Raw genomic sequence first — 14,764 nt, 5'->3', positions numbered from 1 at the left:
GTATATTGAAACATTTTGAATGAAACTTACGTATGCACTTTTGAGTCTCGTGATATATATTCTTATTTTATTCACAATTTAATTTTGTTTTTGAACTATTATAAATTGGTATTTTAAGATATGTTACCCTGCGAGCTACTTTCGAATACAAAAGCACTTTAAAAATTAAAAATAGCTTACACAAGTTTGTGGTTTTTACAAAAAAGAGAACAAAAGCAAATTGTGAAACTAATTTTTATTCTATTTTCGAGCTTATTTTGCATTGAAAATGCTATGAATCTTTTAATGCTATCAAAGGGTCAAAAAGGGTTTGTGCGTGGTAAATGAAATTAAAAGTTAAAAAGCTTCACTTAACATAATACATTTTTTATTTAGACGCCGACTTGTTATTTAAACTTTAAAGCGCAAGAACGAGCAAAGCAATTTAAAGGATTCATCATCTGACGAAACGTAATCAAAAGTAATGCAAATTGAGATTGAAATTGTTCATCAAGATTGCGTATAAATATTTAATAAGTTTTGTTCCTTCAAGCATGAGATAGAAGTTCGTTGTCTATTTTCTGTCTATTTTCTTGCAACTTTGTGCATAATTTCTAATAATTTCTCTTGGAGGCGCCACTTTAAAGGCGTACTTGCAGTTCTTTTGTTTCACCTTGGCTCGGTATTATTTCATTTCAGCACATCCTTAGCTCTAAGAGGCACGGACTTGAGTATGCTTCACAGAGTAGTTTGTGCCATTTTAGTTGGAATTTTATCTGCGGCGTTGCTGTTGCAAGTTTTTTTGGGGCCAACATTTTAACTTCTAGGCTCTGTGCCACTTTCAACACTTTGCTTTATGGTCTTTTTTTTGAAGAGCCAACATAGTCGTCGACCTCGTCGTTTAGGTGTGCAAACCAGGCATGGATGTGAATGTGGGAGTGGGGGTGTGTGTGTGGGTGAGGAGGAGTGACCCTTTTAGCATGGCTAGGACATGTTTTCATGCTGCATTTAATGGCTGGCCAGATACATTACACATACTAGAATGGCGGGGGCAATGTGTGTGTGCACCATGGTCGATGTTGCAGGTGGCCAATATTAGCTGTACTAACATCAAAAATTGTTGCACAGAATTCAGCAACAACAACGTCAGGGTAGACAGCAACTCGAACAACAGCAGTTGCACAAAGGTTCAGCTCGTGCCACACCCAATGCTGCATGTTAATGAGTTGCACAGCAATCGTTTCAAATCGTTTGGGGTTTCACATTAGGCTAAATTGGACTGTCCGTTGGAAGCAATTGCTGGCGCCTGCCTAAAGCAGGTGGATATCTGAGTCAAGTGAGAGACTCGAGCAACGTTTAATTGCAGGCGTGTTTGATTTACACTAGCCATGAAATTGGCCATTTTGGTATTAGAGCGCATTTTGTCTTCTTTCAAACGTAAAGCCGACACCCATCCGCATTGCCAACTAAGATTAATGGTCCATTGAAGTCTTCTGCCCAAGTGAGGCAATTGCGAAGAGCTATTTATTTAGTGCCTCATATCCTGCAACAGCGTTTTTGGCCAGCCAATGAATTAAATCTTGAGTGGACTTCCCAACTACTTATGGCATACAATGTGAAGAGCCGAATGAGGACTAAAGTACCTTAAGTAATTGTGAGGCATGTGGTTGCTGCAATTGAACTCATTTTTCTATTTAAGCAGTTTAATAAATGGCTCTTTATGCGACCTTACTTCGCATTTTCCTGTTAAGTAAATGACTGAATTTTTAAAAATATGTATATTGTCACAGTGCCCATCAGTGTCCGGTATTTTCTGTAAACTGTTGCATAGTCGGAAATCCGCGGCTTATCTTGGCCTTGGCAACATCCAGCAGCTTATGGCGACCAACCCGGCTCAAAGTGTCGCTGACAGCTCTATTGTCATTTTAATTTTGCCAATTTATAAACCGCAACGACAACGCCAAGCTCTTTAATTACCGCTAGCCACAATGTTGCCCAAACAAGCCGCCAGACACGTAGATAAGAGCAGCTGGAGTTGGATCCCTTCGACGGGGGTCCTGATTTTCTGGTCTAGGGGTCTTTGGGGTCGTCAACGACAAATGCTGCAGGCGTTTGGCCAACAGACTCTTAATAGCACAAACTTATTTATTTTAATATTATTATTTATAAAAAATATATGTATACACAGTGTGAGGAGCATCGTTGGGCCAGCTATGTGGCAGCTTGGCTGAGCTGCTCGAACCTCGGGCCAATGAGGACAATGACGACAGCGAAAGCAACGGTTCAGTATGCTGCTTAATTTATAGTCCTCAGGCTGCTACCGGAAGTTGCATACATTATGTGAGCAGCGTCTCCGGCCCCTCCAGCATATCGGATAAAGGGGTGGCCAATACAAAGGCCATAAACTTTTAAACGCCACTGTCTGCGTCGCCGTCGCCGTTGCCTTGTCTGTATGTATATTTTTGCTTTAATGCGTCGGCTAAATATGCACATTGTTTGCCAACAACTGACGCCCACGCTCTTAGTAGTTCTTTCGGTCTCTACAGTATTGTTTCGTAGGCGAGGCGTGCTCAGTCTATTGTAAAATTTCGATGAGAGGACATTGATTTGCTTTCTGCTATTTTTTAGACATTTTCGGGCCTCTTTAAATGTAAATTTTAAAACAACATTTGCTAAAATATGTTTGCTGTTAAAATTTCAGTGCCTGACTAAATCTTTCACACTTCTCAATATATGCAAATACTGCTAACGTATTTAATAAGTGGGTGGCAAAGATATTTTGGTTTTTAGATGTCTCAAAATAAAATGAATCGATAAAGTTATTTCTTGCTACCAAATAATAGATAAATCATATAATCAGCTTGCCTCTCTTGTTTTTTTTTAAACTAATTTGCGTCTTTCTGCCAGCAACTTGTACAACCTCTTTAATATCATAAACTTTTTTACTATTATTGCTTGTACTTTAAATTTGTACATGAAATAATGAAATATATTTTTCAGGTAATGTATTCAAAATTCTGCTGAAAAGAGAATTTTAATTTGTAATTAAAGGTTTTCTTTGCATTTAAAAGAACTGCACTTTTTAAAGTTAATGTCTAGCGACTTAATCGGAATTTTAGATACTCTCTAAAAGCGCAACTACTGAAAAGCTATTAAAAGTTGATTTTGTTTTACAAAGCAACTTTTGTCTAGAATCACTTTTCAAGCTATTGGCTAGCTTGGTAAATAATTTAACTAGTGATGGAAACTCTTAAATAAATTTGTTTAACAATATCAATTAAATCTTTGCATATTCATTTTCGATAATGAATACACTAGTAAATCAGGCTGAGTGGTTGAATTTTGAAACTTTTGTTACTTCCTGCTCATATTAATGGAAAAACCAGTACGGTAGACATGCACTACATGGATTCCCATGTGCATAAGTGTCGCTGCCCCAACTGATGCCGCGTAGCTGTATGTTTCATAAAGTTTTTCGGCTGTTGCCGTAACAGTTGCAGCACTTTACTGTTGGGGGGAACACAGAACGTGTTGTTTGCTCGCTGAAACATCATAAATTACATGCGTGCTTTTTGCCACACGCCTCTTGTGTGTATGCGCTCAAACTCAATCTGGTCGACTTCTCTCATCTCACTTCACGAATCAACTGCTTGCATATGGTAAACTTTTCTCTTCTCTCTCTCTCTGTCTCTGTCTTCTGTTATTGTTGTTATACTCTAGATGCGTTTGGAGTTGTGCATGGGAAATATTCACATGGCATACTCGTATATGCGACCATTATATTAATGCTTGTTGGCTCTATAAATCTGCGAATTGCAAAAATTTTAATGCTCAAATTGTATTCATGAAGTGCGAATGCCACGGTGAGGATGGCATCGAATTGTCAGCTTGCCGGTTAACCGACTGTCTGATAATAGAGATGCAAGTGCACACAGATCTGTGGGGAAATTGCATGGAATTTACTTTGCTCTTTAATCATACGGCACCAGTGAGCATGGCAATGGTTATGATTTCAGATAATATTTTCAATCAACAAGCTTCATTTTAATAAATATTTCCAAGTATGCTCAAACCTTATTGGCTTCTCTCTTACGTTCAGTTGAAACTGCACTTTAAATTGGTACACAAATATTTCATTGCATACTTTTCTCTTACATTAAAAACGTTTTAAACTTTTGACTTTAAAAAATATTATTAAGAAAACTGGTTAACTTATTTCCGTGTATGTTGTGCAGTGTATGTGTTGAAGGGTAATAAAATGATGCTTATTGCATTGAAGGCATCATAAATGCGCAAGCAATCTCTACATATTACGGTGCGGGCACAGCACGACACAGCACAGCAGTTACCCTTGAAGACCACGCCCAACCCGCACTCCGCACATGCATCTGAGTTGCCAACAGTTATTCATAATCGTTTGTCCATATTTTGTGGCAATGTTGTTCGCCTATGTACACAGCGGCAGAAGCAGCAGCAGCAACACCAACAACAACAATAAATGTTGTACACAAAACGGCCGCAGCTTGCGGTAGAGTAATTTTGGTAAGCGTTCGTGGTGTGGCCACGCTGGCGTATGAGCAATATATTTATATGCGACTAGTTGGCTGACTAAAATGTTACATGACTTTTAGCAATAAATAATTTGTATTGTTTCGACTAAATGGAAAGTGCACTAGCCTAGTTGAATCCGACTATAGAGCAGCAATTAAAAAGAATAAATTATTTGATTTTACAAGAATAATATAGGTCAAAAAGACGTAACATCTCTTTGAAAGTGTGTGTCGCGTCGATCACAGAGACTTATGTATGTACATATATGTACATATGTGTGCAGACACCAGTAGAGTCTGGCATTCCTTTTAGTTGCACATTCATTTGCGAATAATTCCTTCGGCCTGAGCTCACTATTTAGCTAAAACTGTGCCTTCAAGTGCTTCGGGCTTCAGTTTTTAATGGGAAGCTCATGTAACCGGCAATGCGATTCGTGTTAAGTGGGGTACATGAACCCCATCATCACATCAACTCCCTTTAACCCAAACCAAACATAAACATTAACGCCTACAAAGTGTGTGAGCGTGTGTGCGAGAAGATACAACTCGTTTCGGTTAGCCAGTTATTTAGGCAAACGTTTAAGGGTGTTGTTGCCTTTGCAGCCATATCAGATGGCATGTGTGAGGCCTAAGGGCGATTAAATGGATTTGACTCCTAGACTGGCAGAAGCACTGATTCCACTTTGCTTATATATGCTAATAAAGGATGCTCATATTTGTGGATGAGATTGTTGCGGGGATTACGAAATTGCAATTGAAGACGAAAATTTAAAATTGTGTACTAACAAATTAATTCTTTTGATGATGCTCAATATGAGTATACTTTAAACTATGTCAACTCTTCTAGAGAAGTCATTGAAATCATTTGCTTGCCATATTGCCTTTAGTGCAAATAGCCAACTAGCAATATGCTTGTATAAACACTTGTCGTTAGCGTAAAAAAAATTTGCATATAAATACAAGTTTTATCAGAAGCCACTCTGCTCTATTTCGGGTTGCTTAGAAACCTTTATCCATTACAACTGAATATTAATTAAGAGCTGGGGTGAAAACTAACAACTCTCAGTTAGGATCATTCAACTCGGATGCCAACACCGAGTGTTAACACCTTTCGCAGTGCATCCTCTTAGTTCCGGCAGCACATTCTCATTTAATGCAATTTGAAATCAAATTGCATTTTATTTACACAACTTCATTAGCAAACTCTTCAGCAAATTCATTACGACTCTGCCAATGACTATCAAAATGTAGGGCGCTACACAGCAAATGGCTGCATTCAGCCAAAAGTTGACTGTCATATCGCCACACTTCTCCTACACACTAACACACACGCACGGGTATGTATAAAGTGATACGCACACATACGAGCATTCACCTACGGACACTTGAAATGTCTTTTCGAGTGCGGAAATATTTAAAGTGTCACACACGTTGTTCGGAAATTAAATGTGAGCATTGCTTATGCTCAGTGGCTCAGGGGAAACGAACTTGTGACTATGTCATGCTGACGCTCGTTTACACTAACCAACAGCATTAAGATCAATATGAAATTAAATATTTATCGATTCTAACAAAATAAACGAATGATAAAAATCATTATAAAATATGTTCTTTAGCTTTTTAAGATGTTTTTTTTTCACAATTACAAATAAGCTTTTTAAATATTTAAAGTATTTGTGTTAAAAAACAAATGTGCGAGCTTTTCCTTGAATGCATCAACAATTTTTATAATTAATTTTATAATTTCTTGCTCAAAAATTATGCAATAGAGTTGATTAAATAAACAAATTACAAACTAGACACTAGACAAATTCAAATACAACTCGATACACTACAAATCGAAGTAAATTTATATCTTATAATAAATTACAATCACTAGCAATACAATCTAAATTTTCTCCTGTGCTTAGTTAATAACAACGCTTAAAATTTTTCAAATAAATTCCATGTTTGTAGTGTTAATAGGGCCAATTGTGATTGTTGATACCCAGAAAAACGTAAACATGTAGCATAGTCTTCAACTTAAAGCACAATTTGTTCACTTTTAGTTTGTGCTCGGTGTGAACGGCCGCAGCAAGACTGTCTGACTGTGGATATGTTTCTTGTGGGCGTGGCACAAAATCAAATGACAAAATGACAATGTTTAGGTGCTGTTGGTTGTGTGTGTGTGTGTGTTTCTCCCCCGTGTTTGCTTTTTGGTCCCGTTTTGAGTTCCTCTGCTCATTGCATGCTTTTGAGTGTTTGTTGTGCATATTTTCGGTGGTCGCTTCCAGAGGCGTTTGCGTTTTGGGTTTCAAGTGTTTTGTGGTTCGTTTGGAGAGTTAACGTTTGTGTTGGCCTCCTTTGTGGCACATTTTGTGGTGCGTATACGTAACATTGTCGTATTTATTAAATGAAACCATCGTGGTTGGCTTAGTTTCACTAACTTTTCTCGCTTCTCGCTTAGTTTTGCCAAAATGTGCATCTGATTTAAGCTTGTATAGAATGTGTAGTTTTTGTGCGTGTATGCAAAACTTTTAATTAAGCATTTGCATTATTTGCTTATGCGATTTGCCCGTCGGATTGTTTGCTATTTCGTGGTTTTAAAACTTGTATTTGCTCTTATGCATTTATCTCATTTCCGTGGAATTCTGCTAGTCGGCAACAAAAAGTTGCGTTTTTTTTTTTAAATTACTGAATTAAAGCAGACCGACATGAGATGCACGTTTTGTGCAAAATAAAAACCATTCTTATTTGAAAAAAAACAAATACATTTTTGCTAACAAAATTTGCTTCACTGCCTTCTAGAATTTCCTCACAGACAAACACACATTTAATAATTTAAAAGAATAAAGTCATGCTGGCTGGCCCGAACTGCGCAGTCTTTTAAGTAAGCTTAGACTTGACATCTTCTCTTTATTTATTACATGCGACGAGTACACATCCTGCCATCTTGCCATCCTGCTCCTGATTCTGTTGGCATCCAGAAATAACAACAACAGCAGCAGCAGAACAGTAACGACAACAACTAGAGGGAAACATGCTCTAAGCGTTTGCTCAAGTGTGTGAGATTACATAATAGAAACCGCAAATAAATGTATCGCGTACTATACCCATGACATAAGAGCAATAGCAACAACAATGCCAGCAAGTGTAGTACAAACATGTGTCTCCGGCGATAGAAGCAAGTACTGTGTACTTACCCCGGCACAGGACTTGCAGCACTCAAAACCAAAATGAAAATCAACAGCCAGCAGGAACAAACGGATAAAAGTGAGAAAAAGGCAACATCTTTTGAGATATTCCCACCTTTGGGCAATACATTCATGATGAGTGCCTCCTGCAGGCAACTCCATGAGTGTCTTCGCGGTGTGTTGCCTTCTGACTCTTGCCTTCTTTCCATTGCTGCTGCTATCGCCGTTGTCAGTATCGAGGTCAAAGCGCATAACTTAAGTAGCCGACAATAAAATGCATAACATGGCAGACAACCCAAATGGTAAAAGGGAAAAGCAAGATGCGAAAACCAGAGCAAAAATGTAGAAAATATTGCTCTATTTATTTGTACATTAGGCCAGGTTAACATCCAGAAGTCTTTGGAAAAAACGATGCGCCTCACTTCTTGTAGTACTGAATGCTTGAGTGTTAGTGTCTCCCTCAGACTCCCTTCGGGCTCTACATGCTGCTTACTTTGGTTTCTAGTACCTGACAGCACAGCTGCTAGCAAAAGGCCAAGTGTTGTGCTTGACATGTGCAAACCCATTCAGAGTGTACCCTGAATGCGAGTTGTAGTTTTTGTATCCTGCTGCGGCCCATAAGCATTTTACGCTGCTTGGCTCCAGCTTCACTATACTCAATGTGCTCAAAGCGAAAAAGACGGCGATAAAGTATCGCAGACCTTTTCAGTCAAGGCAAATGTCATTTATTTATTAACTTATTTATATTAGCCCGAAAAGACGCGATATGGGATATGAAAGTATTAGCAATGCAATATAAATATAACTATTTGGCTTAAAAGAAAATAAGGGAATTCATATAATGTGCATACCATTTTTGGTACATGTAAACATAATTACAGTATTTGGTTTTAAGTTTTTCAATATAAAATTTTATATGACAAAATACCGCTGCACCTGACGGGTCTTAATTGCTTTAGTTCCGGTATATTTTATATGGTATTTTTCGATATAATGGTATATTTATATACCAAAAATATCTTTGGCATTTTGTAAGCATACTAATTTCGAACATTTTATAAACAATATCATTTTCGCGTCGTTCTGTTTTTATTGAAAATTTGTAGCGGGTGAAAAGAGAACGTGAACAACAGTAACTTCCAATAAGGAGTATATGAAATAATTATAAAAACTAATTAATTTCAATTCGAAATTTGCATTGATGATAATTTGGTATTTGGTCTTCATTAGAACCACAACATTATATACTACTTGTAGCACTCACAGCATAACCAAAAGCTAACAAAAACGTTAACAATACACATTACGAATTGGTTGTTGTTTTTCACCCACAGATACCAGGACATGTACAACAATCCGATTAAGGCCACTAATTTGGAGCATCGGGACGTTGTGCTGGACATTCTCTCCGATGCCCGAGTTGTCGGACCTCTGCTGCAGACTGGCGTATTCCATGCGGATGTGCATCGTCGTAATTATATGTACGTTTTTGGCCATAATAGCGCCACGGGTCCGTATGCAAATGTAAGTACACAATTTCAATGTATTTTGCGCCCTTAGTAAATTTTCTATCTATAGTATTCTATAGTCTGTGGTAGTACACATAATGGACGCATTGTAAGCACGTCAAATTGTGATTCCAATTACGCAGCGCGTTTAATTTAAATGCTGTGGTCAAAGAGGCCACTGAGTATTTTGCCCAAATAACCAGCATGAGTTGCCATTTAATGAGTTTTCATGTACTGCTTGGCCAAATAATTTTCAAAAAACTTTTGTCGACACCCCCGCGCAGCTAAAGCATCAGTGCCCCATTGGCCCATTTCCCCACTGCCCACTGCTGCGGTCTGTGACTGGTACTCTTGGGTTGTGGCTGATGGCAGTTGGCTTCTGGCTTCTGTCTGCCGGGTCATTCCATCATTGGCCGCCGTTTCGGCTTTTCAGCAAAACAATTCACAAGTTTGCAGGCTGTACAGGCCGCGGCCCGTAACGATCGTAATAAAGACAATGAACTGACTTCAAGTCTACTAAAAACAAAACACAAAAAAAAAACCAAAACACAAGCCAAAAACACAACAAACATAGCTTAAACTTTTGGACCCCAGTAGCACTAAGTAGACAACCGTGCCACTTCAGTGGAGGGGTTCATTTAGCTTTGCTGCCCGTGGGCGGATGAATAGATGCCTGAATAAGTTGTCTGGTTATTTGTGTCTCAGCTGAAGGTTCTCGACTATCTGTCCGAGTGGCTGTTGCCACCAGTTTTTATAGCTTTGTCATGCTTACGGATTCGCTGCTGATTGCCCTTGTGAGATAGCTGCTTGGTTGCTTAGAGTCGCCTTGGTCTAAGTTATGATTAAATGTGTCTATCGATTTGCAATTAGAGTGCGAGTGGATGAGAGTCTATATTTTCGTTGATATTGATAAAGTGTACAACGAAAATTTGATGGGATAAATCAAATTTAGTACAACAAATGGAAATTGAAAAAGCGTTCAATTGAATCAATGCGAATATTCGGCATGAATATGAATTGCAATTTAACTGATTTGACAATCAAATAAGAAGTAAGTAGATACAATTCTTTTATAAATATTCATGAAATGGCTAGAAGCAGAGAGAGAACCGCATCTTTAATCCGCAGAGTTCAGCTAAATTCACATAAAGTCCAGTGAAACTGAAATAATGAATGGATCCAACTCAAATAAAAATCTAAATAAAATGAACAATTTCACAAGCTAAAAAAGTTATTATTTGGCATTATTTTTTTGGGTAAACTTCAGCTGAGCGTTAAGCGTATTTTTATGGCTCTGCTAGTTAGTTAGACATAAACCATGGCAGCCAAGTCAACTCAGCTCGAACTAAATGAAAATAGTCGTCGAGCGTCCACTTCAACCAAATAGAATGAATCATTGTCGTAATGCCTGCATTACAGAATTTTATATTTTCAAATGCGACAACAATTTCTGGCAACATCGTTGGCAGTTTCAAAAGTGCAACAACTTTTTAATAGCCCACAATTAAACAACTCCTTGTATAAATACAATAAAATGCGATGAATGATAAATTATGGCTACAGATAGAAGCAGAGTCCTGTTTATGCTGGGGAAACATAGAAGTCTTGAAGAGGGAAGCAAGTTTGCTCAGACTTGCCGCATTTGGCGGGAGAGTAGCTAAATAATAGATGAGAGTATGTCGCGAAGCTTAAACGACATTTATATTTATGTGTTTGAGATGAGAAAAAATGCGAGGACGATCAACGCAAAGCGCCAGAGCGCATTAGTTACAAATAAATTATGAAAAAATGAAATTCACTTAAATGTTTCATGGCAAAGCAAAGCCAAAACGCTGAATGCTGAATGCTGCTCGGCGTTGGTAAACATGAAAAGCATCCTAGAGGGATAAGCAGGCTCAAGCACAGTCACAGTCTGAGGCTGAGCCTGAGGCTTGCCTACAAATTATCGCTACACACAGCAAGTCGAAAGGCAGGACCCATGTGCTCGGGGGCGTTGGCAGACAAATAAACCAGCTGGCAAACAAACAAACCAACCAACATACATGCAGATGAAGAGAGAGGGAGCTCTAACAATGCCACAACATTTTTCTCTTTTTAGCCAGACATTTCATTTTATTTATTCGGCCATTTTTGCGGCATTTGCTTTGTGCTTTGTCAGAAGACGAAGCCAAAAACTCAGTTGAATGCGAATATTTGTGCATAAACTGCGCTTCTTTCTGCATCTTGTGACCAAGTTTATTTTTTCACTCCATGCTGGACTGTGGATGCTTAAGCAGCCTCTATAGGCCACTCACTGACTGACAAAACAGAAGCATCCCATATCTATACTCACTATACGATGCTCACTCTCTGGATTTAATGCCAACTGACAAAATGACTGAGTGTCAGTCGTCGCATCCCTCACTCTCGTTCTCCAAGAGAGACTATCTCGACTAAAGCCGCGGGCATATTGTAAAACTTTTTGGCACATGTCTTGCATGTTTGCAGTTGGGAAACTGGAGACCAAGTCTGCTGGAGTCTGTTCACTTACCAAATGACAGCTGAGGGAAAGTTGAGTACACCTCGTACTTGCTCTGAAGTGCACCAAAGGCAGCTCTACTCAAGACAATTGTCCAACTGGTGAAAATGTAACGAGTAAATGTTGCTCACCAAAAGAAGATTTTCTCGAGACCAATGTAAATTGTCAGTTAAAATCAATGGGAATTTAGAAAATTGGTCGTCAAGTAAAATAAAATTTAAAGTAAATGAAGATATTTTCGACATTCATTCGCATTCATTTAAATCAAGTCTCAACGCACGAAAAAATGTTCTTTAAATTGCCATATTTATGCGGCTATTTTAATATCATCAAAATATTTTGTAATAACCAATCTTAATGTCAGGATCTCCCTCCCGCTCAGATGTGGAGTGAGTTATGGTACAGTTCAATTTATTCAGTTATTTAGGTATTTTGCGGTATATTTATCGAATTGGCCAAGCTCGTTCACAGTTTAATATATTTTGCATATTAAATTCAGCATTTTTTTACACACGACCACGAAGTCATTCCGGGAATGTCAAGTATGTCCTGTGAGGTCCTTGTCCTTTTTCCCGTGTCTGGTAAAACTTTCTCCTTCGCTGCTCTTGATAAGAATGAGACATAAATTGCGGGAGAAAGGAAACGAAAAATTCATGAAAATAAAATAAATAAAAATAAAATGAAACTAAAATTTTATTTTATATTTTGTCGCGCGTAGATAGAGTGAGAGAGAAAGAGGCAAGAAGCAGAAACTTTTTTGACCGCATTCATAAAAGAAACGCGGCTCAAGACTTTGGCAAATAATAAAAAGTTTTTGCATGACATCAAATGTATTGCATACTTATTAGAACACAAAATTATTTAAGTATGAACAATAAGCTTGGCAACAGCTGCCAAAAATTCTAATTACTTGTTAGTAAACATCAAAATTAAAGACTTTGTGTGGGAGAGTTTAATCTAATAAAAGCCTAAGATATGATGAGTTGGGAAATACGCAAGCCCCTCATTACATCCGTCCGCCTTACCCTTGGGGGCAAGGTTCATTTACCTCCAAGCTGAATAATATTTTGAGAATTGACAAACCAATTTTCGTAATTTTGCACTCAGAGCTAAGTCGAATTATTGCTTCCGTTGAAAATACAGAGAACGACAAACAGAGAGAGAGTAAGAGGAAGCTAGACAAGCACACTACGATATCCTGGAGTGGAAAGCAAACAGTTGCATAAATTATAAAATTAACGCATACATTTCAAATTAATGTTCAGCTTTTCCGCTTTAATTTTTAAATTTCATATTAATTTCACGCAGGAAGTGCTTGCGGTATTCAATGGAAAATATTCAATTGCCCAAAAATAAATCTCATTTGCTATTTCGAATTTTCATTTATGTTTATACTTAATATCCTGTCTCTTAAAAAGCTATTTAATTTGTAATTTAATATTTATATTGTGTTAAAACTTGTTAACTGAAATATGGAATCGAATTAATTTCTTGAATATGGTTTTTTTATGTTTTCGATTAAAGTTGTTGTTGAAATTGCGTGGTTTGATTGACTTATTTCCAATTAATGACTACTTTCCAGTACTAACATCGTATAGCTAGAGCGGAAGCGAATAAACATATGCTGGGTACATGATAAAAATTCGAAAATAAAACATATATTTACAAAGTATACGATTGGTTTGGCTATAAGCTGCAATGTCGAATATCAGATAAAAGGTTATTGAACCTAGAACGACATAATAAAACGGCGTCTAAGCCAATATTCTTACTTTTCATATTTGCGCATTTCGTCAAAATAGAAGAAAATCAAAATCAAAACTGGCATTCATCATCCGTAAACGTCCCCAAAGCTTGGCGACAAGGATGAAGATGAGTGACAATGAGCTGAGAAATGATAGAAGGACAACAGCCACAAAAGGCGACAGCGATTTTTATGAGCGCCAAGCAAAATGCTTTGTGACTTTGTTACATTTTTCATGGCAACAGTAAAAAAGTTGGCTTTATTACCTACCTACTTACTGCAGTTGCTGTTTCCCCTGCCTATCTCCTTGCCAGTCCTTCGCTGCCTGTCTGGCTCGCTGACTAAATATTTATGCAGGAAACCTAAGAAGTTTGATGCTGACAGGCCAAAAGCAGCTGAAGAGCTTTTCGCTCTGATTTAAAAATTGAAAGATTTTCACCAAAATTACAGTGCACATTAAACCCTTGTCTGGGGTACATTGAATATTGCATGTGTTAGAGCCCAGTCGAGAGTTTGGAATTCAAATTTCAATAAATTGTGTATACTAATAATTAATTATAAATATGCTTATTTGGAATTATATCTAATTCGTTGTTGCTATTATATGCAATATTTATTTGGTATTATATTTATCACTATATTGGTATTATCTCCATATCTTAAACTTACTACAATTTAGTATACCTAAAAGTCTTTTCAATAACGTATTCTTAAAATAAGAGCATTTTACTTGTGACTTTATAAACTTTATGCTTGCGCTTTGCCTTTTCAGCTACCGCACAGTATTATGGGCGAGGAGCTGGCGTTCATTTTTTGGTGCGCCGCTGGCGCCGGCCGGCCCATTTGCCAGTCACAACTATTCCGTGCAGGAAAAGCTTCTTTCCGAGGCGGTAATGGCATATTGGACGAATTTCGTAAAGTCTGGGTGAGTAGCACAGTGTCTGTGGTGAAGCGAATTGAAGAGTGCATTTTGTGAACGTTTGCCATTGGAAATGGGTGAATCGCGAACGAGAGCGGGATCGTGAATGAGAACGGGAATGGGAACGGGTTGAGGGATGGCAAGCAGATGTACACTTAGCCGAGGAGGAGGCAGTGAGCCATCAACACGAAGTGTCGCTGCTCTGCATGCAAATGCAAATGCGAATGCGGATGCAGTGGGTGATGTGCATGGCATTGGGCTGCGGCACGTTTTGCAATCTGCAACGCTCGGACAGTGAAATGAATAGAATTTTTACTGCCGTTTTTATTATTATTTCGCTGCAAAAACAACTGCAAAAATAGCCATAAGCAAG

General features: G+C 38.0%; 1 protein-coding gene across 1 annotated transcript in view; it reads left to right on the top strand.

Moving 5' to 3' along the window:
• Positions 1 to 14,764, top strand: part of LOC133838866 (uncharacterized) — a 45,600-nt gene that overhangs the window by 24,087 nt on the left and 6,749 nt on the right. Inside the window, 3 exon segments of the mRNA XM_062270097.1 lie at positions 9,037 to 9,226; positions 14,245 to 14,283; positions 14,285 to 14,397. Of these exon segments, the coding sequence (XP_062126081.1) occupies positions 9,037 to 9,226; positions 14,245 to 14,283; positions 14,285 to 14,397 (342 nt within the window).

This window comes from Drosophila sulfurigaster, chromosome 2R, assembly GCF_023558435.1.
Source record: "Drosophila sulfurigaster albostrigata strain 15112-1811.04 chromosome 2R, ASM2355843v2, whole genome shotgun sequence".
NCBI classification, from domain to species: Eukaryota; Metazoa; Arthropoda; class Insecta; order Diptera; family Drosophilidae; genus Drosophila; species Drosophila sulfurigaster.
The sequence above is the reverse complement of the archived record's forward strand: the minus strand, read 5'-3'. Positions and strand labels throughout refer to the sequence as shown.